This window comes from Neovison vison, chromosome 2 (genome assembly GCF_020171115.1).
Source record: "Neovison vison isolate M4711 chromosome 2, ASM_NN_V1, whole genome shotgun sequence".
Classification (NCBI taxonomy): Eukaryota; Metazoa; Chordata; class Mammalia; order Carnivora; family Mustelidae; genus Neogale; species Neogale vison.
Genome location: NC_058092.1, coordinates 16074161 through 16099536, shown reverse-complemented (window position 1 = coordinate 16099536; position 25376 = coordinate 16074161). Strand labels below are relative to the sequence as shown.

At 38.6% G+C, this 25376-nt stretch overlaps 1 protein-coding gene across 2 annotated transcripts in view; it reads right to left on the bottom strand.

Annotated features, from left to right (window-relative positions):
• Positions 1-25376, bottom strand: part of CDC42 (cell division cycle 42) — a 49537-nt gene that overhangs the window by 7373 nt on the left and 16788 nt on the right. For both annotated transcript variants that reach the window (XM_044237390.1, XM_044237389.1), the window contains exons 2-3: positions 11457-11612; positions 8580-8652 (exon numbers count right to left, since the gene is read on the bottom strand). In XM_044237390.1, the coding sequence (XP_044093325.1) occupies positions 8580-8652; positions 11457-11561 (178 nt within the window). In that variant the 5' untranslated portion in view covers positions 11562-11612. The remainder of the gene's footprint in view (positions 1-8579; positions 8653-11456; positions 11613-25376) is intronic.

Genomic DNA, 25376 nt, shown 5'->3' with positions numbered 1-25376 from the left:
AGTAAATAAATAAAATGCTAGGGCGCCTGGGTGGCTCAGTGGGTTAAGCCTCTGCCTTCTGCTCAGGTCATGATCTCAGGGTCCTGGGATCGAGTCCTACATCAGGCTTTCTGCTCAGCAGGGAGCCTGCTTCCTCCTCTCTCTCTCTCTCTCTGCCTGCCTCTCTGCCTACTTGTGATCTCTCTCTGTCAAATAAATAAATAAAATCTTTAAAAACAAATAAATAAATAAAATGTTAAATAAATAAATTTGGTTCTTTTTTTTTTTTTTTTAAAGAAATAATCACAGTGAAACCATCTAAGGAAACAAAAATCTCAGTGAAACTGCACTGACACAATCCACTGCCCATCATGATTACCAAAGCATATGCACAGGCTTAGTTACTGTGTGCATTAACACCAGTATATGAAAATAAAACTACCTACATAAAAATAACTTGGCAAGAATCAATGGATGCCACATCTGTGTGGGGATTATCCTAGGGAAAATAAGAATATTTGTATGGTCTTCAAGACTGTCGATAAACCTGCAAGGGGAAGAATGGCACTATACTGCCAGGAAACTGGACATGACCTTGACTGAATCATTAAAATTACCATCATCAGTTGAGTGGCAGATGAATATCGTGTGCCCCTAGATTTATATCCTGAGAAAGACACATCCCCAATGTACTATTTCATACATAATCTGAACCTAATCTGAGGAAACACAGACCAAATCCAACGCATGGGGAACGTTTTATAAGGGGAGGAGAGGGAGAAGACCTGCCTGTATTCTACAAAAATAATGTCATGAAAGACCAAAAAAAGGCTGAAGAACTGATCCAAATTAAGAGACTAAAAAGACATGACAACTAAATGCTATACGTGATCCTGTACTAAAAGCAGAAAATACTGGGCTTGGCTCAGCTGACAAAGCTAGAACAGAGACAGAGATGTTAGATTCAAGTTCTGTATCAATGTTAAATTTCCGTAAGTTGTTTATTATTACACAAGAATGTCTCCATTCTTAGGAAATACATATTTATTCAAGACTAAATGGCTATGTGGTCAACTCACTCTCAAACAGCTCAGGGAAAAACAATTCATGTGCATATTACATTGAAATAGAATAATAAAGCAAATAAGGCAAAATGTAAATTGGTAAATCTGGTTAAACAGTGTATGGAGGCTCCTGGTACAATTCTCCCAACTGTTCTGTAGACCTGAAAATTATTTCCAGATAAAAAGTTTTTAAAAATATCTATACACGTTTCTAAAACCATGACGGGAGGGGAGGAATTGCCAGGACAGGGTTTAACACTTCAATTTCGAAAATGAACTATAGCAATCCTATGTTTTAAAAGAATAGTTAAGTACTTAGCGCTACTCAACTGTACACTTAAAAATAGTTAAAATGGGGCACCCAGATGGCTCAGTGGGTTAAAGCCTCTGCCTTCAGCTCAGGTCATGATCCCAGAGTCCTGGGATTGAGCCCCACATGAGGCGCTCTTGCTCAGCAGGGAGCCTGTTTCCCTTCCTCTCTCTCTGCAGACTTGTGATCTCTGTCAAATAAATAAAATCTTAAAAAAAAAAAAAGTTAAAATGACAAATTCTACATTATATCTATTTTACCACAATAAAGAACTTTTAAAGGGGAGGAAAAGGAGAGTTAAATATTTTGTATGCCAGTGAAATTTTTTTTTCCAGCATTGAGAGAAAATACAAGAATTGAGGGTAGCTATCAAAACATGATAATTAAAGACATCACTGTTACTGCCACTTGAATGAGCAATACGTTGTGAGCAGGTTATCTACCTTCAGGACAAAACAGAGATTAAAATACAGATTAAACGAAAAGGGAAAAAGGAAGGAGTTTACAAAAAATAAAAATAAAAATGGTCATGACCACCTCTAGTACTGATTGCATATTACTCTAACAATATGATAGGGTCAGAGTCAAAGGCTTTAAAGGTATGCTCTTAGAAGTGTAACTTTCACTTCTTAAAATTACCATGTAGAATGTATTATTACAGACATGGAAGAGATTTAAGAAAAGAATGGGCTTAAAGAAAACAAAATCAGCCAAGCTCCTTAATTCTCTCAATCTGAACAGCCTGAGCTCTAACAATGGCTGGAAATTTGACACATTGCCTATCAAAAGCTCCAATAAAACAAAACAAAAAATAAATTTAAAAAATAAGAAGGAGGGGCACCTGGGTGGCTCAGTGGGTTAAGCCGCTGCCTTCGGCTCAGGTCATGATCTCGGGGTCCTGGGATCGAGCCCCGCATCGGGCTCTCTGCTCAGCAGGGAGCCTGCTTCCTCCTCTCTCTCTCTCTGCCTGCCTCTCTGCCTATTTGTGATCTCTATCTGTCAAATAAATAAATAAAATCTTTAAAAAAAAAAAATAAATAAGAAGGACATGGGGCACTGGGTAGCTCAGTGGGTTAAGCCTCTGCCTTCGACTCAGGTCATGATCTCAGGGTCCTGGGATTGAGCCCCACACTGGGCTCTCTGCTCAGCGGGAAGCCTGCTTCCTCCTCTCTCTCTGCCTGCCTCTCTGCCTACTTGTGATCTCTCTCTGTCAAATAAATAAACAAAATCTTTAAAAATAAATAAATAAATAAATAAGAAGGACACCTGGGTGGCTCAGTCCGTTAAGCGGCTGCCTTCAGCTCAAGTCATGATCTCAGAGTCCTGGGATCCAGCCCTGCATTGGGCTCCCTGCTCAGCGGGGAGTCTGCTTCTCCCTCTGCCCCTCCCCCTGCTCATGTGTTCTCTCTCTCTCAAATAAATAAAAATAAAATCTTTTTTAAAAATAAGTGAATACGGTGTCTGGGTGGCTCAGTCGGTTAAGCGGCTGCCTTTAGCTGAGATCATGATCTCAGAGTCCTGGAATCAAGCCCTTCATCCAGTTCCCTGCTCAGCAAAAAGCCTGCTTCTCCTTGTCCCTTCTGCCTGCAGCTCTGCCTACTTGAGTGCTCTCTCTCTAATAAGGAAAAAAAAATCTTAAGAAAAAGTAAATAAAAAAATAAAAAATAAGAAGATAGAACTAACCAACCCTTATTTTTACAAAAATTAGTACATTCACACATCTTTTCTTAGCTTTATTCTCTATTCAAATGGAATGAATGTATTTCAAAAAAATTAAGCCTGACACAGACTAAAAAACGGCTTCATTTCAAGTCCTTCAGTCACTGCAATCAATCCATGTTAGTGCACATCAAAAACAGATCCAACTCTATATTCCTGAGCACCAGTAAGAACATCTAAATGAATGTCCAATGTGTTACATGCAATGAACCTTCTACTCAGATGAAGACAGAAAACAAATAGCCATTCTTTTTTTAATACTATGTCCAAAGCAGTATTGGTCCAGTCATACATTTGTGAAAAACAAACCCCCAAAGCTATAAATATCTTTCTTTTCCTTTCCCAAGAAGAAAAAAATCAGAAATGAAATTGTTCGATAAATAGGATGCAGGCTACCTTACCTCTAGTTCTGCTTCAAGTGCTACATTTAAGGAAGAAGAATGAATGCAGTCCCTTAAGATGAGCAAGATTCTTCATTATCCAAGCATAATTTATCCAGGTAAAATGTATCCTCTAAGAATGTCACAAATAACTATTACTCACTTGATAGCATTAATGTCATCACTGAGCATCCTTTACAGTAAACAACATGATCAAGAAAATTTCACTCTACGTGCAAGTCAGGTTTTGACCACAAGTCTTAAATTATACCTACTCTAACAGCACATAAGCTCACTGCTCAACTTCCAACATTTGCCAAAAAGCAGGGATACATCTCATTGGTTGCTGACCTTTCCCTTATTTAGAATCTCGTATTTAAAACTGAAATTCAAGAGGAACTAAGTCAGTTTGAACTGAGGACTCCAGCCCATATAAAGTCTGAAAGAATCTCATGGCATGAAAAATAAATTTACTGCCAAAAACCACATTTTTAGATATTTCCAATAGGGTACTGTAAACACAAAAAGAAAACAAATTAAGCCTTTCACAGTATTTACCACTACAGACTCAAACCTAATCATTTTTTTCTACAACCAATCATTCAAAATTCAATGGCACCTAGTGATCCTGCTTCCTATGTGACATGCATGTTTCTTTCTGTTTCAGAAAGAAATTTTGCTGTAAAGGACATTATAGGCACTGACTATAGATTAAAATTTAAAATATTGCATATAATGTTGTATTTCCTGAATTTGAGAGGAATACTGTAACAGAATATCCTTGCTCTTAAGAAATACATACACTGAAGCATTAAAAAGCAAAAGGGCATGATGTATGCAACTTACTTTCAAATGGTTAAGAAATTAAACAACATGCATACAGAGCAAGAGAAAGTCTATCATTAAAAACCAGTAAATCTGGTAAGGAGTTCTTTGTACTAGCAACTTTCCTTTAAGTCTGAAATTGAATCAGGACAGAAACTGACAAAAAAGGGGCACCTGGGGGGCTCAGTTGGTTTAGGGTCTGACTCCTGATCTCAGCTCAGGTCCTGATCTCAGGATGGTGAAGTCAAACCCCACATGGGTTTTATGCTAGGTGTGAAGTCCACTTAAAAAAAAAAAAAAAAGACAAAAAGGAATGTGTGTCAAAATGTAAAAATATCTGACCCAGAAAAGGTCTTAATATAAAATACTGTGAACAGATCCCAAACATTAACAAAAGAAATTAAACTGTGGTGTGATCTGCCATACAGAAGACTACCGTGTCACTACCAGGACTATGACATACAAGTACAACCTTGAGAGACATCACCATGTTGTTTTAAGAGGAAAGGGAAGGGGGGCGGTAATAATATCCCCTTTCCCTAAGAATAAATACAAGCGTATAGGAAGAGCTCTGTTTAGGATATACACTAAGACATCTCTGAATACAGATGCTTTTTCATTATTTTATTTATCTACATTTTTATTATTTTTCCCTATAAGTAAAACCCGCATCTTTCTAATAAAAAGTAACATTTACAAGTCTGACACAAGAAGGAACTGACAGTGGGGCAATGATTATAAACAATACAACAATTACAGAACAACTTAACATGATAAACATGTTAAGTAAAAAAAAAAAAAAGCTAAATACAGAAGGAAATACGCAATAGTACAACATGTGAAGGCGAAAAAAGAGAAAATAGCTGTGGGGAAAATCTCATGAACAAAAATTTACTGTTGTGACCACAGAGACAATAAAAGCTGTGACAGAGACAGTCCTGTGATCCCTTTTTTTTTTTTTAAAGTAGGCTCTAGGGACACATGGGTGGCTCAGTCAGTTAAGTGTCTGCCTTTGGCTCAGGTCATGATCCCAGAGTGCTAGGAATGAGTCCTGCATCAGGCCCCCTGCTTGGTGGGAAATCTGCTTCTCCCTCAGCCAGCTGCTCCCCTGGTTGCTCAGTCTTAATCCTTCTCTCACTCTCTCTGATAAATAAATAAATAAAATCTTTTTTTAAAATGTTTTACAAAATAGGGGGCGCCTGGATGGCTTAGTTGGTTAAGTGTCTGCCTTCAGCTCGAGTCACCATCTCCAGGTCCTGGGATCAAGTCCCACGCAGAGCTCCCTGCCCAATAGGGAGTCTGCTTCTCTCTCTCTCTCTCTCCCTCTGCCCCTCTTCCCTGCTCATTCTCTCTCTCTCAAAAAAATAAAAATTAAAAATGAATGAATGAATGAATACATAAATAAAATAAAAATTAAAAAATAAGTAGGCTCGAGGCACCTGGGTGGCTCAGTGGGTTAAGCCGCTGCCTTCAGCTCAGGTCATGATCCCAGGGTCCTGGGACTGAGCCCCACATTGGGCTCTCTGCTCAGCGGGGAGCCTGCTTCCCCCTCTCTCTCTGCCTGCCTCTCTGCCTACTTGTGATCTCTGTCAAATAAATAAATAAAATCTTTAAAAAAAATAAAATAAGTAGGCTCTACCCCCAATCTGGGGCTTAAACTACTTTGAGGATTAAATGACCCTGAGATCAAGAGTCACATGCTCCACTGAGTGACCCAGCCAGGTGTTTCCACCTATCTCTGATCTTCAATGGTATTAAATGTATCGATAAGAGTTGCAGCCAGAACCTCCTAAAACCCCTTATACACAAGCCTAAGCTTGGTTTAGAGACTTTGTATGAGAAGTACAGTCCTCCCTTGTCCGTTTTTGTTTCACACTTCAAAAAAAAAAAAAAGAGAATTATAGCCAGAGGTGAGATAGGAATGCTATAAAAAGAATTCAGAACAAAATTACAAAAAGTCAGCAGATTAAACGCAAATAGTCCAAGGCCATCTCAATGGGGATGAAAGCTTTAGCAGAAAAAAAAACTGAGTTAATGGCATGACTTGAACCAGGGACAGGGACTCTGAAATTAAGGCCTCTGCAGAAGATACAAGTCTCCCCTTAAGTCTATCAAAGACAGAGAGTCACTATGGATGCCTACTGACCCAATTCTCCAATGTTTGTCAAACTCCCCAACTTGCCTGGGCTAGTAAAATCATTTCCTTAGTTAATGTTTTTTAACACCCAGAAAGATTCAGAATCTAACAGATTAAATAAATCAAATACTATTGTTAATTTTTCATTACATTTAGGAATAATCTATCCTTATTTAGCACACCATGCCTATAATATTTATAATAATCTGCCACATTAAAGAACATGATAGATTTGTTCTCTGATTCCAATTTAAAATGTGTAACTGATCTTAACCTTGGAACTTTTTTGTTGAAAAGCGTTAAAAATTTTATAAAGGTTATAAAAATACTGTTTGTGATAAATTAAAACATAAACAGAGGAAATCTAAGTTATCAGGCTAATTGAGGCTTTGTATATAAAAGCCTGGGGTTGCTTCACTTGTCAGGTCAAGCAAATTGAATTGATTAAAACAGAAAACTGAATATATTAAATTTATAAAGGCAGATTAAAGTACCAGAAGATATTTAACACAGTTGTAAATGAGGCTGACTGGGATTAAAGTCTTGTCAACATAAGTTAAATAAACCAGTATTAATCAAAGGACCCTTGGCCACCTTGAGAATGATTTATTCGTAAAAGTGACCATTTTAATTAAAAAAAATAAGTTATACAACTAAATTTAAAGCTTTACCCACTCCAAAACTAAATATTGAAGAGAAAATATGTCCATACAAAGATTTGTGTACAAATGTACACAGCACCACTATTCACACACTTAAAAACTGGAACCCAAACATCCATCAACTTGTAGAGAAAGAACCAAATTGTGCTATATTCACAGTATGGACTACTACTCAGCAATTAGAAAAAACTACTAATACATACAAATAGATCAATCTCAAAACCATGATGCTAAGTAAAAGAAACCAAGCACAAAAAAGACTAGAAGGTTCCATTTATATGAAATTCTAAAAAAGCAAAACCACAATGACAGAAAGCAAAGCTGTGGCTGCCTGGGAAAGAACATAAGAAAATTTTTTAGATGACAGACCTTGATAATGGTGGAGGTTACATGACTATATAGTCAGTAAAAATCAAACTGACCCATAAAATGACTGAATTCTACTGTATTATACTTCACTTAAGCTAAAAAACAAAATACTGATTAAATACTGATTTGAAATTTTAAAATAAAATATAAAATTAATTTTCAACCCCAAGAGGCCATAAGTTATCTTTTTTCTGCATACAGATTGCCTCCAAGGGCACACACAAACACAGAAAAATCCCTCACCTATAATGAAGTACAGGTCATTGTTTTTTCTATTTTCCAAGTTTCCTCCCGTACACCATTACTCTTGTAAATTTTAATTCATGAACATTTCAGGGCCTAAACCAACATTAGAAAGCCACTGATCTCTAAAATGAACTGCTTACCAATGTCCCACTGTCTCTCCATTTCACCCTCCCAACTAAATCTAGACAGTCCCTAAAGGTGAGCAGTACACCACACTCCATCAGGGCAGTACTGGCAGAGAGGGAGAGGAGCACACATAAGATGTGAAGCACTTAGAATTCCTAAATATGAAAAGATTACCTCTGAAATTTTCCTTTGGCTAATTAAGCTGATAATAACCGAGACTACAGAGAGAAGTCAGAAATTAAGCTGTGCAACCACTGTTAAAACAACGAGGAAATAACACTGAGAAACTGGGTATACTTAAGGAAGAAAGCAATTTATTCCTTCAATTTCAAAAACTGACCACAAAGGTCAATAATATGAGCTAGGTACTGGTTCATGTTCAAAGCAGTTTCAGATGTAGTTAAAATAACAAACTATCTAAGAAGCTATCCGCACATGTACTATACAGACACAAATTCTAAATAAGCTTCAAATTGCAGAGAGTAACAATACAGCTTGCCTAATGTACTCTGTCTCACCCTACTTTATTTCCTTCCACACCATGCACCCAAGGAACTCCAAACTCCTACTGTGATTCCAGCTCTGGAACTGTCTCTTGAGTCAAGTATCGGCCATCACGATATCCAATCCTACTAAAGTATTAACAAAAGGCAAGTTGGTTTACTAATATGCTAGTTTCCCAAAATGTCCACAAAAAAAAAACAGACAACCAGCAACTGTTAATACTTATAGACTAAAACATAAAAGATATCAAGTTTTCACCTGCAGTATCAAAAAGTCCAAGAGTATATGGCTCTCCACCAATCATAACTGTGACTGCATAGTTGTCAAAAACCTAAAAACACAAAAATACAACATCATTAGTATGCAAGGGGATGGTCAAAATGGGATAGAACAACTCTTAAGTAAAGGCAATATTTTCTTCCTAAGACTTAAACCTCTCTTAGCCCAAATGGTTCTCATATAACAAACCTTGCCAACTAAACCCTTGCATGAACTAAATGATTCTTGGGAAAAAGTGACAGGGAATGTATTCTGGGAGGTCTGCTCTACCCCAGCAGCCTGGATTAAAAGCCACAGAAAAGCTAGAGGTGTTACAGAAGCAGAGTCCCGAGCTACCCAAAACAATCCTCTTCAAGTTTAAAACTTTGAGACAGTAAGCTTACAGTTTACCTTAATGCTCAATCTGATTTCTAAGAAATTAATTCTTCACAGACCATTTCATTTTAATCTACAATTTAAATATCCTAGATCCATGATAATCTTCTTCCTTTCAGGGTTCAAGACAAGAAGCGCCTTGTTACAAACATGCCCATCAGAGAGAAATTAAGGTTCCCTCAAGTCAAGGAAAGTGTCCAAGAAAAGGCTGGCAGATTATTTGTTGAGATTTCGTGAATTAAACTTATGTTACTGAATACAAACCACATGACTGAAGAGACCTTCTGTGACTAGATGCTTTTATTTTCGAATACTCTAAAACCCATGACAAACTCTGTATATACTAATATTGGTTGTGCTAAATTATTCGTGAAAATGGGAGGTAATGGTGCTAAATGAAAAAAGACCCCACGATAATTCATGGATTTTTCCGAACTGACAAATGAAAAGCAATCTTTCCAACTAGAAGGATGTTATATTTTCAGATCAGCCCTGCTTCATCTAACTCTAACTTTCTGGTTCAAGCTTTAATGGATTGTTTGTAAACAAGAGTGAAAGCAAGGGCACCGGGCAGGTGGTAGTTAAAGGAAAGTCATTTCTAGATAATAAGAACAAGAAAGGGGCACCTGAGTGGCTCAGTCAGTTAAGTGTCTGCCTTTAGCTCAGGTCATAATCCCTGGGTCCTGGGATGGAACCCTTCGGCCTACTCCCTGCTCAGCAGGGAGTCTGCTTCTCCCTCTCCCCCTCTGCCCCTGCTCATGCTCTCTCTCTTGCTTATCTCAAATAAATAAATATTTTTAAAAAAAACACAAGGAAAATTATAATGAATGTGGTTAAGCTCTCAACCACATAGATTATTTAAGTCATACCTAACCCATCTTTCAGATACCCACATACAAACACATGTATGAAACACCTGCTAGACCCCTTAAACAGAACACCTCATGACAGAAATCATAACACAGACTCAGAAATCATGTTTACAAGAAAATAATTTTAATGGAGACTGAAACGCCAAAATTCCAATAGCTGTCCTCACTCTGAAACAAGATTCCTTTATCTCTGAAAATCCCCTACAAGTCCCTCTTAACCTCAGAACTTTCCACTTACCATGTCCCAGTCACAAATGGGTCAATCCCAAAATATGATCTTATATTTAATTATACCTCAAATTCTCCCCCTCCAAGAAACTAAACCTTCCTGCTTCCTACAGCCTTGGCCTACTCACTTTATCTGCTTCGGGATATTATAAACTGCCAATTCTAATTAAATAAAATCACCAAGCCCTTAACCTGTATTCATTCTCTTAACAATGTTCATGTCTCTTAAGATTAACCTGAAGTATTAAGACATTTTCTTCCTTTTTACATCCGAACAATACTAATTTCTTATTAATCACGTATAGGTTCTTCATAACCCCTAAAATAACTCACTTAACATAAGTGGTTACTAAAAGCCAGGCCAACCCTAGCTCAGCGTGCATACTGAAGAAACGCCTGTGTTTAACATCATTATACCACTGGATTGGGTCACCCAACCTGGAACAAACAGTGGATCCTTCCAAACACATTCCTTCACAAGTCAGTGTCACTCCAAAGAACTCTTCTCTTTCACTTCATTGTCTTTGTTATTCCCATTTTCCCCCTACTCTTCTAAGGAGCTGATAAAAAGCATTTGTGGGGGGGCACCTGGGTGGCTCTGTGGGTTAAGCCTCTGCCTTCGGCTCAGGTCACGATCTCAGGGTCCTAGGATGGAGACCCGCATCAGGCTCTCTGCTCAGCGGGGAGCCTGCTTCCCCCACCTCTCTCTCTGCCTGCCTCTCTGCCTACTTGTGATCTCTGTCTGTGCCTGCCTCTCTGCCTACTTGTGATCTCTGTCTGTCAAATAAATAGATAAAATCTTTAAAAAAAAAAAAAAGAAAGAAAGAAAGAAAAGAAAAGAAAGAAAAAAAGCATAGCATTTGTGGGAGAGAATGCCCAAAGGCTTCTGCAAGTGTTCTCCTTACAAAAACAGGTCTCTGCCCTTTAAAAGCAATTTGGAGCTCCATTTACTGCTAAGACAACAGCTCCATGAGATCCTCTTCTACCCCCTACAGAAAATAAATGGAGACCCATACTACTTTCTCTGAAGTTACAAGACCCCAAAAAGCATCCTAGACCTCCAAGCACTGATTCCTCACTGGCCAAGTTATCACCCCCCTCCCCCAAAGTCATCTCATTCCAAGACACTGAGCATACTTCTCCAAACTGAGACCATCACTTTTGAAGAATCTTGTCTATTGGAGTTTGGTCTCCCAGCACTTCTTGCAAACCCTTGTATCACCCCTCTGACTCTTTACTGATTTTTCAGCTGTTAATTTTAAAGTGAATATAATTTACCCATGACAGATCTTTAAAAAGAGGACACAAAGGCAGACAAAAGAAAAATTTCAGACACACAGAGTTTTCAAAAGATCCAAACAGAAAACATTTCACTACTTACAGTCGGTACATACTCAGATGGAAATTTGTTTGTTGTGTAGGATATCAGAAGACATGTTTTACCAACGGCACCATCGCCCACAACAACACACTTAATTGTCTGCATTGCTGAAACAGTTTTGTATCCACTTAAAATACTTCAAAATTCAGTGATGACCTACAAAAAGATGAAGGACATTTGTTTCATTTGTAGTGATATATTTATTTTTACTTCTTCTACTAGCAAAAGATTCATTCAGAGCAAGAACAGAACTAGCACCCCAACTACTGTGGCTGAAAGAACCTTAAAGGAAAAATTGTGACTAGTTTAAAGTCATAATAACAAATGAGAGTCAATTCTCTTAAGTTTCTGATCCCTGTTGTTTTCAACGTCTTTAAAAGTCCAAAGTAATGTAAGGGGCAACATATTTATTTCTATAATGAAAGAGAAGGAAGCATCTGTGTAATTCAGTTAAGTGTCCCACTCCTGATTTTGGCTCAGGTCATGATCTCAAGAAGTTATGAGATCAAGCCCTGTGCTCTGCACTGGGTGTGGAGCCTGCATGGGCTTCTCTCTCTCCCCGCCTCTCTCTGCCCCTCCCCCATTGCCAAAGTGCTCTCTCTAATAACAAAATTAAAAAGAAAAAAAGAAAGAGAAGAGGCCATTTCAGAATGAATCCCATATAGTGTGCAACGTCAAGGGTGTACACACATGTGCACGCGTATGTTTGTCCTAGACTGCAATACAGAAGTCACTGATTTAAAGGCTGGTCCATTTATCACTCTTAGAGCTACAGTTACTCAGGCTGTAACCCACAGGCTACAGAGCACCGCCACCAACCCCTTGTAACAGAGGAACTGGAAAAAGATCAGGGTGATCCCTGGTCTCGGCAGCTGTTTTGATACCTGGTTGCCTAGTTACTAACTCAAAATTCATGGCATGAAGAGGCCAAAACCTACATATTTATAATAAAGAGATCACTCTAAAGCACACTGACTTATGAACAGATAAAATTAGTTTATCTTACCATAGTTCTCCACTCTAAGAAGCTACTGATTACAAATGCACTGAAGATTTATTATATTTCATCAGTTCATAGATGCTTGCTTTCACATTTAAACATCTCTAAAATCAGGTGCCTGATTCAGTTGGTTAAGCATCTGCCTTCTCCTCAGGTCATGATCCCAGGATCCTGGGATGGAGCCCCACACTGGGCTCCCTGCTCTGAGGGGAGTCTGCTTCTCCCTCTCCCTCAGCCCATCCCCCCAACTTGTGCTCCCCCATAAATAAAATATCTTATAAATAAATAAACATCTCTAAAATCAGAACATGTCTTTACTGAAGGATTCTTAAAATCATTACCAGTCATCCCCCACACACACACATTCTGACATCTAAGAAATCAGGATAAATGGCATCTTAGAGCTAACGAAAAAAAAATTTTTTTTTAAGACTTATTTATCTTAGAGAGAAAAAGCGTGCACGCAGGGGAGGGGCAGAAGAAGGGGAGAATCATCAAAGCAGGCTCCCCACTGAGCATGATGCCCAACATGGGGCTCAATCCCAGGACCCTGAGATCATGACCTGAGCTGAAATCAAGGCCAGCCACCCACCAAGCCATCAATGAAAACTTTAAAATTTTTCTGGGAGAATAAAAAAGAAACATCATGCCCTGTATTCCTACATTTTAAGATAAAGTCCTAGTTCAATTACAATCCTGAAGGGGTTGCCAAAACCACCACCTTACTAAATATAAAAATGTCAGAACCACCTAACTGGGCTGGCTGCCATGCCTACTTTGTCCTACAGTATCCATCACAACTCTTAATCATGATGAGTTACAAATGCCTGTTAACATCTCTGTAGATACAGTAGGAGTAACTTACAGGAAATATACACTCTCCCATTCCTCATCAAAATCATCCTGATTGTATTTCTCTTTATTTAACCTCCTTTTATCTTGTTCTTTCCCTTCTGCTTATAATGGACTGAAGAAGCACTCATACTAATATAATATTAAAGGTTAAAGATCTTAAACCCTAAACAAAATCAAAATTATTTATCAAAATAATTTAGCACACCGAGTACAAATTATAGAGAATTACTCCTAAATAATGTCTTTTACGTAATAATAAAGAAGAGGAAAGAAGAATAGCTGTCTTCTCACGCTCCTGAATCTACTGCTGAAAAAAAGCGTAATGTTCTGGTTAAAAAAAATAAATAAATAAGGTCTTCTGTAGAATTTCTTTTCAATTCACAGTGAAGAAAAGAAAGGTAAGCAGAGAACTCTGATCATTCTACAGAATATTTTCCAGGTGCCTACAACTCTATTTCAGTCCTTATATCTTCAGTCCTTAAATCTTCCATTTCTCCTGATTATTGTTACCAGGTGATTTTTTTATGTAGAGTTTAATCAACAATACTGGACAGAAAGTAATCACTGACCACTGTGGCAGAGACTGCTAGCGGTCTCCCAGTTCTTCCTTTCTTCTTTAGTAACAGATTTTTCACTTAAGTATGTGGTCCCCAATAAAGAGAGACTACATTTCCTAAATTCCTTTGCAGCTGGATGTGACCTCTGTGATTAAGGGGAGTGGAAATTACAGATGAAACAACCTTCAAGAGTCGCCTTAATAGCAAAGGGAACAGTCTCCCTGTTCCAGCCTGTAGGCTGGAATGCAGACGTGATGATGAGAGCTGAAGCAGTCATACTGAACCACAAGACACAAATTACATGTTAAGGATGAGTAACATAATAGGAAGGGCCAGCCCTGGACCGCCTCCAGGACTCTTAAAGAAGAAAGAAAGAAATTTCTCTTTCATTAAGTCCCTAGTATTTTGGATTTCTCTGTTACAACAGCAGAATTGATATCCTAATTACTATCTTTCACAGACTCTAAGAAGCCAATGATTTTTAAATATATCCTAAACTTAGAAGTGTTAAATGCAGAAGAAAACTGTCTTAGCATCACAGAAATTCTAGTAAATTACAGTAAAACTGACCACTTTTGAGGGCTCTTTCAAAAACATCTAAGGTAAATGCTTCTTCTAAAATTTTAATCATGGTTGAAATCAAATTGTCATCCCTACCTATGAAGCTCCTTATTTTCATTCTGTATACCCATACTAACAAGAAAATACAAAATCAAAAGGCCACTTATAAGCTTCAAAATTCTAATGGGGGGGAAAGCCACCGTTTCTTGAAATTTTCCTAAGATTCCCTAGGGAATAAGAAAGCCGACACTGAGAACATGAAGTTCCCATGATCAGAACTATGAATATGACTGCCTCATGTGCTAAAATCACAACTACCACAAGCTGTGATGGACAAGGCTGGAACTAGTCTAAAACACTCCCAGAGAAGTGCTTTCATTCATAACTGTATTTAAAAAGAATAATTTACATCAGATTCACACTGAATTCCCTTTTTTATATATTATAAATATATTTGGAAATTCCACCAAAATTAGCAGTCTTCAGCAGCCCATCACAAACAGCAGTCTTAGAATACTGGTTCTCTCTGTGCAAACTTTAAACACAGTATCTCTCTCTGATACCAGTGAAGAATAAGAATATGTTAATGAGATCACTCTTGGGGTGTCTGGGTGGCTCAGTTGGTTAAGTGCCCAACTCCTTGGTTTCTGTTCAGGCCACAATCCCATGGATTGTGAGATCAAGCTCTGAGTGGGGATCCGTGCTCCACTGGGAGTCCGCTTGAAGAGTCTCTCCTTCTGCCCCTTCCACCACTCTCGTTCTCTCTCTCTCTCTCTCAAATAAATTAATCTTTAAAAAGAGAGGGGAAATCATTCTGGCCACCAGGAAACTTCCAACTGTAAAGTAAAACATATGGATACAACACAATTTGTACTAGAAGATATCTACAATCTAAGTTTGGGAACAAAGGTAACACTATTTCAAATGGGCTCATAATCTCTCAGCATTTTTTTTTTAAATTAGGTTTTACTCCCAGCATACACAGGTCTTGAACTCATGACCCAGAGATCAAGACTCAACCCTAGATAAAGAGTCAAGACACAAAACCAACTGAGTCACCCAGGTGAGAGGTCTCTCCTCTCTGTATTCTTAAGCACAAATTCATTAAAACTAAATGACAAACTTTCGGGACGCCTGGGTGGCTTAGTTGGTTAAGCCGCTGCCTTCGGCTCAGGTCATGATCCCAGCGTCCTGGGATCGAGTCCCACATCGGGCTCCTTGCTCAGCCGGGAGCCTGCTTCTCCCTCTGCCTCTGCCTGCCACTCTGCCTGTGCTCGCTCGCTCTCCCTCTCTCTCTCTGACAAATAAATAAAATCTTTAAAAAAAAAAAAAAACTAAATGACAAACTTTCGGAGGACAATCTCTAAGGTTTTCCAATGGAAGGTAATAGATTGTGTAACGGAGATGTGTTCTGAATTAGTCTGGCTAGATCACTGAACAAACATTATTATTTTCAGAACTTTCAGAAGTCTGTATCTTTTCCTGTACCAGAAGAATAAACAGCCCCCCAAGTCACCTGGGTCCTTCTTTGTGTGTCCTGCCTAAAAAGTTGGAAAAGAATATCCAAAGTACATGAACTTCATTTATAAGTAACAGTAATGTTCTTAACTTTGAAGTCAGAAAACTGGGTTTTAATCTCTGCTCAGCACTTACTAGTGACCTGGGCAAGGTTCTTAACCTCTTTTTGCCTAAATGGTCTCATTTGTAAAACAGAACTAATTATGTCAACACCCTGCACGGCTGTTATAAAGATTAAATAAAAAGACCTCACAGCTCACAGCACATATCCAATATACAAAAATTCATCTACCAAGTATGCTAGTTAAATCGATCCTACTTCACATCATATTTTCATCCTGTGGGTCAAAACTTAAACTGGTGGATTATTACCGAATCAAAACTTTTCACAGTTTGCACATAATAGGTATACCAAAAACATAAGTTAAAATGAACCAAATATATTTGCTATTTAGCTAATGACGCACACACAAAAATAAATGAAACAAGAAATCCACCCAAATATTTCTTCCCCTGAAGACTTCTGAACTCTTCTTTTGTTATTTCCTGTAACTTATTTCTGTATTTTACAGAGTAGTTCCTAAAAATAAGTTACCTAACAGGTGTTAACAAAATAATTTATTATGAAAATACAGCCAATCACTACTGTTAAATGACTAATTATTTAAATGCTTTTAGTCTACAAATCATTACTACCTACAGGTTTGAATTCAGCCTCTAAATCAGTAATTCCAAAATTATCAGACCACCAGAATTACCTGGAATGGGCTTATTAACAATTCAGATTCCTAGACCCTCACCCCAAATCTTAAATCAGAACTCAACACTCCCGGGGCACCTGGGTGGTTCAGTGGGTTAAAGCCTCTGCCTTCAGCTCAGGTCATAATCCCAGGGTCTTGGGATGGAGCACACACACACACACACACACCCCTCCCCCCCCCCCCCCCCCGCATTGGGCTCTATGCTCAGCAGGGAGCATGCTTCCTCCTCTCTCTGCCTGCCACTCCGCCTACTTGTGATCTCTGTCAAATAAATAAATAAAATCTTTAAAAAAGAAAAAAAAAAAAAACCTCAACACTCCCTACATAATCCTAATGTACAATGAAGCTTGAGAACTACTACTTCACATGATAGCAAGACAAGGAATACCAGCAACATGAGAATCTAAGCTAAGTACCAGCATTTTAGATCATCTAGAAGTGAACTTCTTAAAGTAGAATCAAAATTACCTACATGAATTAGGGGTATCAACAAGGCATTTTCATATTTAGTAAGGAAAAACTCATGTTAGATACTGAGAGTGCATGAACCAAGATACTTCAGAGCTGCTTCAATCACTGGCTTAACCTAAAAGTGTTCTCAACTAATAATAATAGGAGCAAATACTCAAATAGTTCTTACTATGTGCTATATACTGTTCTAAACATATTACACACTTTTGTACATTTCATCCTCCCAACAAGAAACACTCAAGTACTTGAAATAGTACTTCAAGAGTACTATATTATCCCCACTTTGCAGTTAAGAAAAGTGTGAAGCTCAGTAAAGTTAAGTCGGCCAAGATTACTCAACCAGTTAATGGCAGAACTGGAATTTAAATCCAAGTGGTATGACTGCCAAGCCCCTGCTCTAAAACACTATACTAGTCACTACCTCTCCTGAGAAGTGACAGTGATTAAAACAAACATGATTACTGCAAATGGAGTGGCAAGCATATACCTATGACAGCTGCCAGCACTGGGAAGAGGAAGACAGAGGAGGAAGCAACAAACAGAAGCTAAGTTCATTTCCTATTTATTTCTTCACCCTGCAGACAACTACTAGTTTTTATTGGGAGACGAGAACAGGAATTAGTAAGACAGGGTTTGCTCTTCCCCTTTCTATATCCCCATAAATCTTCCATTTCTTTGTTTTCCTGACCTAAACTCAGCAATTTGTCAGAAACTGGTTTTGGGTCCCCTGCTAAAAGCATTGGTTCAAGAGTCAGAGTGGGTCTACCACTCTAGCTATATGACCTTAATCAAGTTACTTGTCTGTGACTGTTTTCCCTTCTCTAAAAATGAAAATAGTTAAGACCTTCTTTATAAACTATGTTGATTAATACATGTAAAGAATTTAGAACAGTGCCAGGCATACAGTAAATGCTTACTAAATGTTAGCTATTACTCCTGAATAATTAAAGGCACTTTTAAGTCAATATAAATTTTTAAAATACCAACAATTCCAACCCACTTAGAAAAGAACACGTAAATTTTTTTATTTCCAAAATAATTATTGTACTCATTGTTCTTATTACAAATGTAGAAAATTTAGCTGCAACTACAAAGTGGCCAAGCCACAATTTAATTAAGACAATTCTACCAAAAATTTGACATGTATTAAGAAGTCACCAGACGAGCCACAGATGGGGAAGGAGCAGGCAACGAGGGAAAAGACTGTGGCTTTGCAATACATAAAACGCCAGCTTTAGCAACATGGAAGTAACTAGGCCAGACATGTCTGTGTCCTATGTTAGCTTCCTTTTCAAAACATGTCCAATCACTACAGCAGCAAAGAGGCTATGTAGTACCAATTACCATTTTGCTATCTAGAGCATCTAGAAGTTACTTTACACCAATAACTAAACACTCTCTTTAATACTGAAGTTCAGTTATACCAGCACTTAGAACTGGGGCTGGGCAACTTTTAGCATAAAAAGTGATTCTGCCAATCACAAGCAAAATAAATTGTGAAATAAGGAGTATCTACCATATTCCTTCCCAGTACCCACCATTCCACCACAGAGCCACACTAAAACCTCTATCTCTTAGGTTCTTAAATGCTTGAGAAGTCCAATTACCTGTTGAGAATATCAGAACTCAGCCCTTTTAAGTTTTCTAGAGTCCTTGAGCTCTAAATTTAAAGTCATGGAACCCTCTCTGTAGTATCATTATTACTGGCTAGCTGCCCACTAAACTCCACCAGACAATCCAGTCCCTAGGGAAAAGATCTGTATGGGGGAAAAGGAGGCTTCCTAGCTACAGATGCCCATGCCCAGTGGTTCATTCTAGGCACATACCATAAACAGTGCATGAAAAGATTTGAAGATTAAGTTTTGCTAATAACAAGCATCTTTTGCAAAGATGTATTTCTCAATCAGATTATAAAACTCATGTCAAATATTAACAGTAAACAAACTGAATGAAAAGCAAGTTTCAAAAAGTGGAAAAGAAAAATAAACATATAAATAAACAAATAAAGCAAGTAAAATTTTTGGCACTTTCACTGTAGTAAAAATAAGTTTTTGGTCTTTCTCCTGAGTTCCTGGTACAGAGCTACTAAAATCCCTGGAATTTCCAAATGACAGTAGTGTCTTTTGTCTTTCATAATGCCCCTTCCATTACAGAAGAGTTTATGCTAAAGTAACTTAGGGTGACAGTACAATGGGGCCCCCAACAGCTTCAGGAAGGAACTGCTCACCAGAAAGATCGAGTGATTAAAGGGCTGGAACTTTACCAACCTCAGCAAGGGGTACTGGGAAGCCCACTGAAGATTGAGCTCCGTGAAAACTCCTGAACAGAGATCTAGAACAAGTTGGTGAACACAAGCATGTGGAGGAGTGTGCCATGCAGAGGAAGGACAAAGCAGCTTTGTGCCCCACCCCCTCCCCACACCTTGTCTATACATCTCTTCCGTTTGACTACTGAGTTATTTCCTTAACAATAAATGAGTAAATGTATTTCTGTGAGTTCTGTGAGTCATTTTAGTGAACTGTCAAACCTGAGGGGGTTCAGGGGAACAGGCTAGGCAAAAGGCCAGACAGAGTGAGCACCCCATTTACAACTAGTGCCTGAAATGGAAGCAGTCTTGTGGGATAAGCTCTTAAAACCATGGAGTCTATACTCACTCTTAGAGTCAGTGTCAGAATTGAAGAGACATATAAGTGATATCAGAAAAAAAAGACAGTTTTCACACCAAGGTGAAATACACCAAAAATAATACTGTTTTCATCCTAAATACATTTCACCCTGAAGTAACCCATTTCATACCGAAGAAACAGGAAAGAAGAGGCACTACACAAATGAAGACAATAGTGACCCTGAACTTCACAAGCCTTCCTTACCTATCCAATGGTGTGGCTGCAGGATTAGACAAAACAAATAAAATCAGCACCACCTGTCTCTCCTCAGTCAAATCCAGTCATGTCAGAGAGTATGTTATATAACCTTTTGCTGTAAATTATAGTAGCACATGCAAAGCGTAATTTTTTAAACATTTGCCCATGTGACTGTTAAGTAACCCAAAACAAAGTACTCAAACTACAGAGATGTATCCCATGCATTCACATGTATACAAGTCTTCTAACACATCATCTTCTTTGGCTTTCCTATTATACCTCCATCATAATTACCTTCCTCCCCCAAAACAAACAATATACTATAAAAGGAATATTTCTAACCTTGAAATAAATGTTAAGCTTCAAACAAAATTTAAGAGAGGTCAATTATGAGTTCACCCAATATTACATAAAGGAACCAAAATAAATAGTAAGAACTTTTTTTTATAATTGAAATACCCTCTCATGAACTAACTTAATCCCATCATTTTGCAGTTATTCTGGCCTAAAAACAAAGGGCTTATCCCAAAGCCAGATTGTTAACACCCAGGTATCCTGATACTCTTTTCCAACTCTTCAGACTTCAAGCAAATAAAGAACAAACCACATAAACATCATTCTTTTCCAACTTTATAATTTGTTTTCAGAGTCCTCAGTAAACAGCAAATAATCTTAGAAATCTTTGGCATGCATTCAAAAAGCCAAAGCAATACAGCTACTGCTCCAAGTGATTTGCCCTAATTAAAATACAAAAGAAGCTTAATATGATCAACAGTTTGCCTTAGTTTTCAATAGTAAGCATATCCACTCCAATGTGGAAAATAAAATTAGAATTTTGTAAAATATTTTTCAATTACTAAAAAGCAGACAACCCTGTGTTGGTAAAGATAGTCCCCCACCTCCCCCACTCCCACCTGGGGGTTCCCTTAGGTCCCTTAGCTCCTATACGTCTGGCTGGGTATACTAAGAAATGCAAGGTCCTGACCACCCCACCCAGGCCATGCTGTATGGGTTATGTTTGCAGCGAACAATCTTGAAGAATACAGTAATGTCTAGTAATGTCCCTCTAGGACAAACAGCAGTGTTACCTCCTGCTTGCCATTAAACAGTGGGTTCCCCAAGCTCAACCTGAGCTCCTAAGCTGTGACACAAACCCACTGCATCTCCCCATGGAAGTCTTAGGGGCAAAGAGAAGCAATACAGACACTGATCTGCTGCTGGCTGTGCATTTAGTAATTAAATTCTTTGTCTCTGACCCAGAAGTCTCATGTCTTCAGCCAGCATCCATAGAACAATACCAGGCTAATCTATTAGCTTTAAGGAGAGTAAAATAAAATCCCAAACCTATTTACGTGATTGAACTTTGTGAGACATCATCATTTTGTTGTGAATTTAAGTTTTGTATGTAAATAATAAAGCTTAGTTTCTTACACTAACTACCAGATACATGGTTTTAAATATTTTATTCATTACTTAAATTTTTTCTTTATAGAAAATCCCCCGGAAATAATCTTAAAGTTTTTTTACACCTTCTCCTCCACACTCCCAAGCCAGCTAGCACATCTTCTCTAGAAATTGGTTATTTTAGTTTGTTTATGTTTCCATCTTCTAGGTGTCTATTTTAACAGGAAGAAATTAGTGAAGGCCAGAATCCTATCATCAGGAAAGGGGGTGAGCATACAAAAATGACGGAAATTATGTATTACTGTTTTGCTTTAAGGTAGTAAGGCTAATAAAATTTTTAACTTAAAAAAAACCTTATTTTGTTCTCTCCTATCCTTGAAAAGCTGTGAATAAATTATTTTCCCCAAAAACTCCACTTAATCACTCCTAGCATTAAGTCATTACAGAAATGTAAAGGACAAGGTCTTCATGGCACATGTCCAAAAGCCCTGTTGCTTTTCTCATGTTGATTTTCGACAAAAGACTGGTATATATTTTACCAAAAAAAAGGTCAAAAAAAAAAAAATCAAGAGAAGTAGACCCAGTCAGAATGTAAGTGATAACAGCACTACTACAGCTTTTCACTGCTATAAGATACTGGGGCTTCTCCTCTAAATGTACTTTTCAGGGCGCCTGGGTGGCTCAGTGGGTTAAGCCGCTGCCTTCGGCTCAGGTCATGATCTCAGGGTCCTGGGATCGAGTCCCGCATCGGGCTCTCTGCTCAGCGGAGAGCCTGCTTCCTCCTCTCTCCCTCTGCCTGCCTCTCTGCCTACTTGTGATCTCTGTCTGTCAAATAAATAAATAAAATCTTTAAAAAAAAAAAATAAAAATAAATGTACTTTTCAGATGCTGCATAAAACAAAACTACCTTTGGGTTTCTGACAAATACACAGCATCTCGAGTTCTTTGAGCAAATGTCTCTCACAGAATGGCTGCAAAACTCCCAGTTATCTCCAGCTGCCGATTAAACACATCAGTATAGGGGCACCTGTATGGCTCCACTGGTTAAGCGTCCAACTCTTGATTTTGGCGCAGATCATGATCTCATCAGATCTGAGCGTGGAACCTGCTTGGGATTTTTGCTCTCTCTTTCCCTCTGTTCCAGCTCCTACCACACTCCCACCCTCCCCCTCCACCACCGCTTCCCTACACATGCACACTCCCTCAAAAAAAAAAAAAAAAAGGGCATTAATAAATGCAGAGTGTCAGATGGCAAATATTAACCACTCATTAAAGCAATTACTCAAATTCCTCCATTTTCTGTCACTTGTGAAAGAAACTGATATATGTGAAATCACAAACTACATTAAGAGAGAAGGGTTCTATGGGTCCTGGGGTAGACAAAACTGAAGCAGCACTCATAAAGATCTTGAGTCTACATGGGAAAAGATGATGTTTGCAGTGCTAGAAGTTTGTTGTGTCAGCTTCATTTATGAAAATGACTTCATTCTAAAATGTCTGATCCAGTAAGAACTCAAGTCCTTATTTTTATGATAAAGTTGAGTTTGCCTCATATTGGCAAAAACCGGGGCGCCTGGGTGGCTCAGTGGGTTAAGCCGCTGCCTTCGGCTCAGGTCATGATCTCAGGGTCCTGGGATCGAGTCCCGCATCGGGCTCTCTGCTCAGCAGGGGGCCTGCTTCCCTTCCCCTCTCTCTCTGCCTGCCTCTCTGCCTACTTGTGATCTCTCTCTGTCAAATAAATAAATAAAATCTTTAAAAAAAAAAAAAAAATTGGCAAAAACCAAGGGATACTAGCCAGAGTCATCATTTTATATTCTACTTGTGACCCCCCCAAAAAAAAAAGCTTAAAAATTCAAGTAGTAAAGATTTAAATAAGATCATTTTTAAGGGGCGCCTAGGTGGCTCAGTGGATTAAAGCCTCTGCCTTCAGATCCAGTCATGATCCCAGGGTCCTGGCATTGAGCCCCGCATCGGGCTCTCTGCTCAGCAGGGAACCTGCTTCATCCTCTCTCTCTGCCTACTTGCAATCTCTGTCAAATAAATAAATAAAATCTTCCTGGGTGGCTCAGTGGGTTGAGCCGCTGCCTTCGGCTCGGATCACGATCTCAGGGTCCTGGGCTCTCCCCGCGTCGGGCTCTCTGCTCGGCGGGGAGCCTGCTTCCCTTCCTCTCTCTCTGCCTACTTGTGATCTCTCTCTGTCAAATAAATAAATAAAATCCTTAAAAAAAAAAAAAAAGATAATTTTTAAATTTAACATTTCCAGGGCACCTGGGTGGCTCAGTCATTAAGCGTCTGCCTCCGGCTCAGGTCATGATCCCAGGGTCCTGGGATCAAGCCCCACATCGGGCTCTGTTCGGCAGGAAGCCTGCTTCTCCCTCTCCCACACCCCCTGCTTGTGTTCCCTCTCTCCCTGTGTCTCTCTCTGTCAAATAAATAAATAAAATATTTTAAAATTAATTAATTAGTTGATTAATTTAACATTTCCAAAAAATTTGGTATAACTGAAGAGTATATAATAATGTATAAGAGTATTATTTAATTAGAAGAAAACTTTTTCCTCAAAATATTCAAGACCTGTAAATTAGGGAGGAGAGGAGAGGAACATCCAAAATATGTTCTCCAACAAGACAGCATCAACAGATAAAACTATAGGAGTTACTCCATAGATCATACATTCACAAGACAGTATTTGCTTAACAGTGAGAAAACCTCTGGGTGTGTTCTCTGTAGCAAGAACCACTTCACAGTGTAAACAGGTACTAGTAGTATTGTGTTCAACTTACAATTCCAGGAGGAAAGGCACAATTTGACAAAAAAAATTTTTTTGGATCCTAAGGTCATGAGCAGTAATACCAACAAAACTTTTGATAACAGTCTTGATCTACTTTTCCACATAGAAGGGGACTTATCCACTTAACCATCTAATAAGTACCATCATTATCCTATACCTAGCCTTACCCCCCTGTGCCTGGAACAAAGTTCAGGTCTCCTTGGAGCAACAACCCTAAGTGGAGTAACCAGAAAATAAACAAGTAAGTTAACACCTACACCACTCTGTAACATTACTGACACCCTCATATGCAATTTTTCCACTCTGGTCTCTTAATTAAGGGCAGTATTGTTCTATACTCTTAAGAAAAGGCAAGGAGATATTAAACACATTCAAAGTTCCCCTTAGTTTCATGAAAAAGAACAACAGATAACTATGGGCGCCCGACTGGCTCAGTCAGTAGAGTATGAGACTCTTGGTATCAGGATGTGGAGTTTAAGCCCCACACTGGGTATAGAGATTACTTAAAATCAAAATCTTTAAGAAACAACAACAACAAAAAGAACAGGTAACTAAAGACACCAGCATTTTGCTTATCCCAAATCTCAAATCTGAATTTGCCACAGCTCTGAGGTCTAGACAGAGAGAAAAGAACGGGGAAAAAACAGGACCAATATTGTTCAACCAGCTTCCAGGCATCTTATTCTGCCCATCCAATCAACTGCTGATTGCCTGGTACTATTTAAATTATCCAATATGGTTTGTACTTATTTCAAAGTCTAAGCCTTTATTCACATCATCTCTCTAAACCCTGGATGTCAGGCCTTACAACTCCTCCTATTTGTATTCTAGCTTTCTACCCCCAATTCCTACCTTTTCTGAGACACCTTCCCTAACTATTATAGCTATCAAAAACTGCCCTGCCCCAATTCTCTGAACCCCCATAGCAAGACCCTTCTTAGTCCTTAGATCTCATTTCATACCCCTCTCCCCTTCGCTTCCCATGCTCTAACTACACACGGGCTTCTTTCTATTCCTCCAATATGCCCTGTCCGTCCTGCAGGTTATCACTGATACTTGCTGGTACTGGTCCCCTGCTCTGAAAGCTGCTGACTTCTTTGGATCTCAGCTCAAATCATCCTCTTCTCAGAAAAGCCTC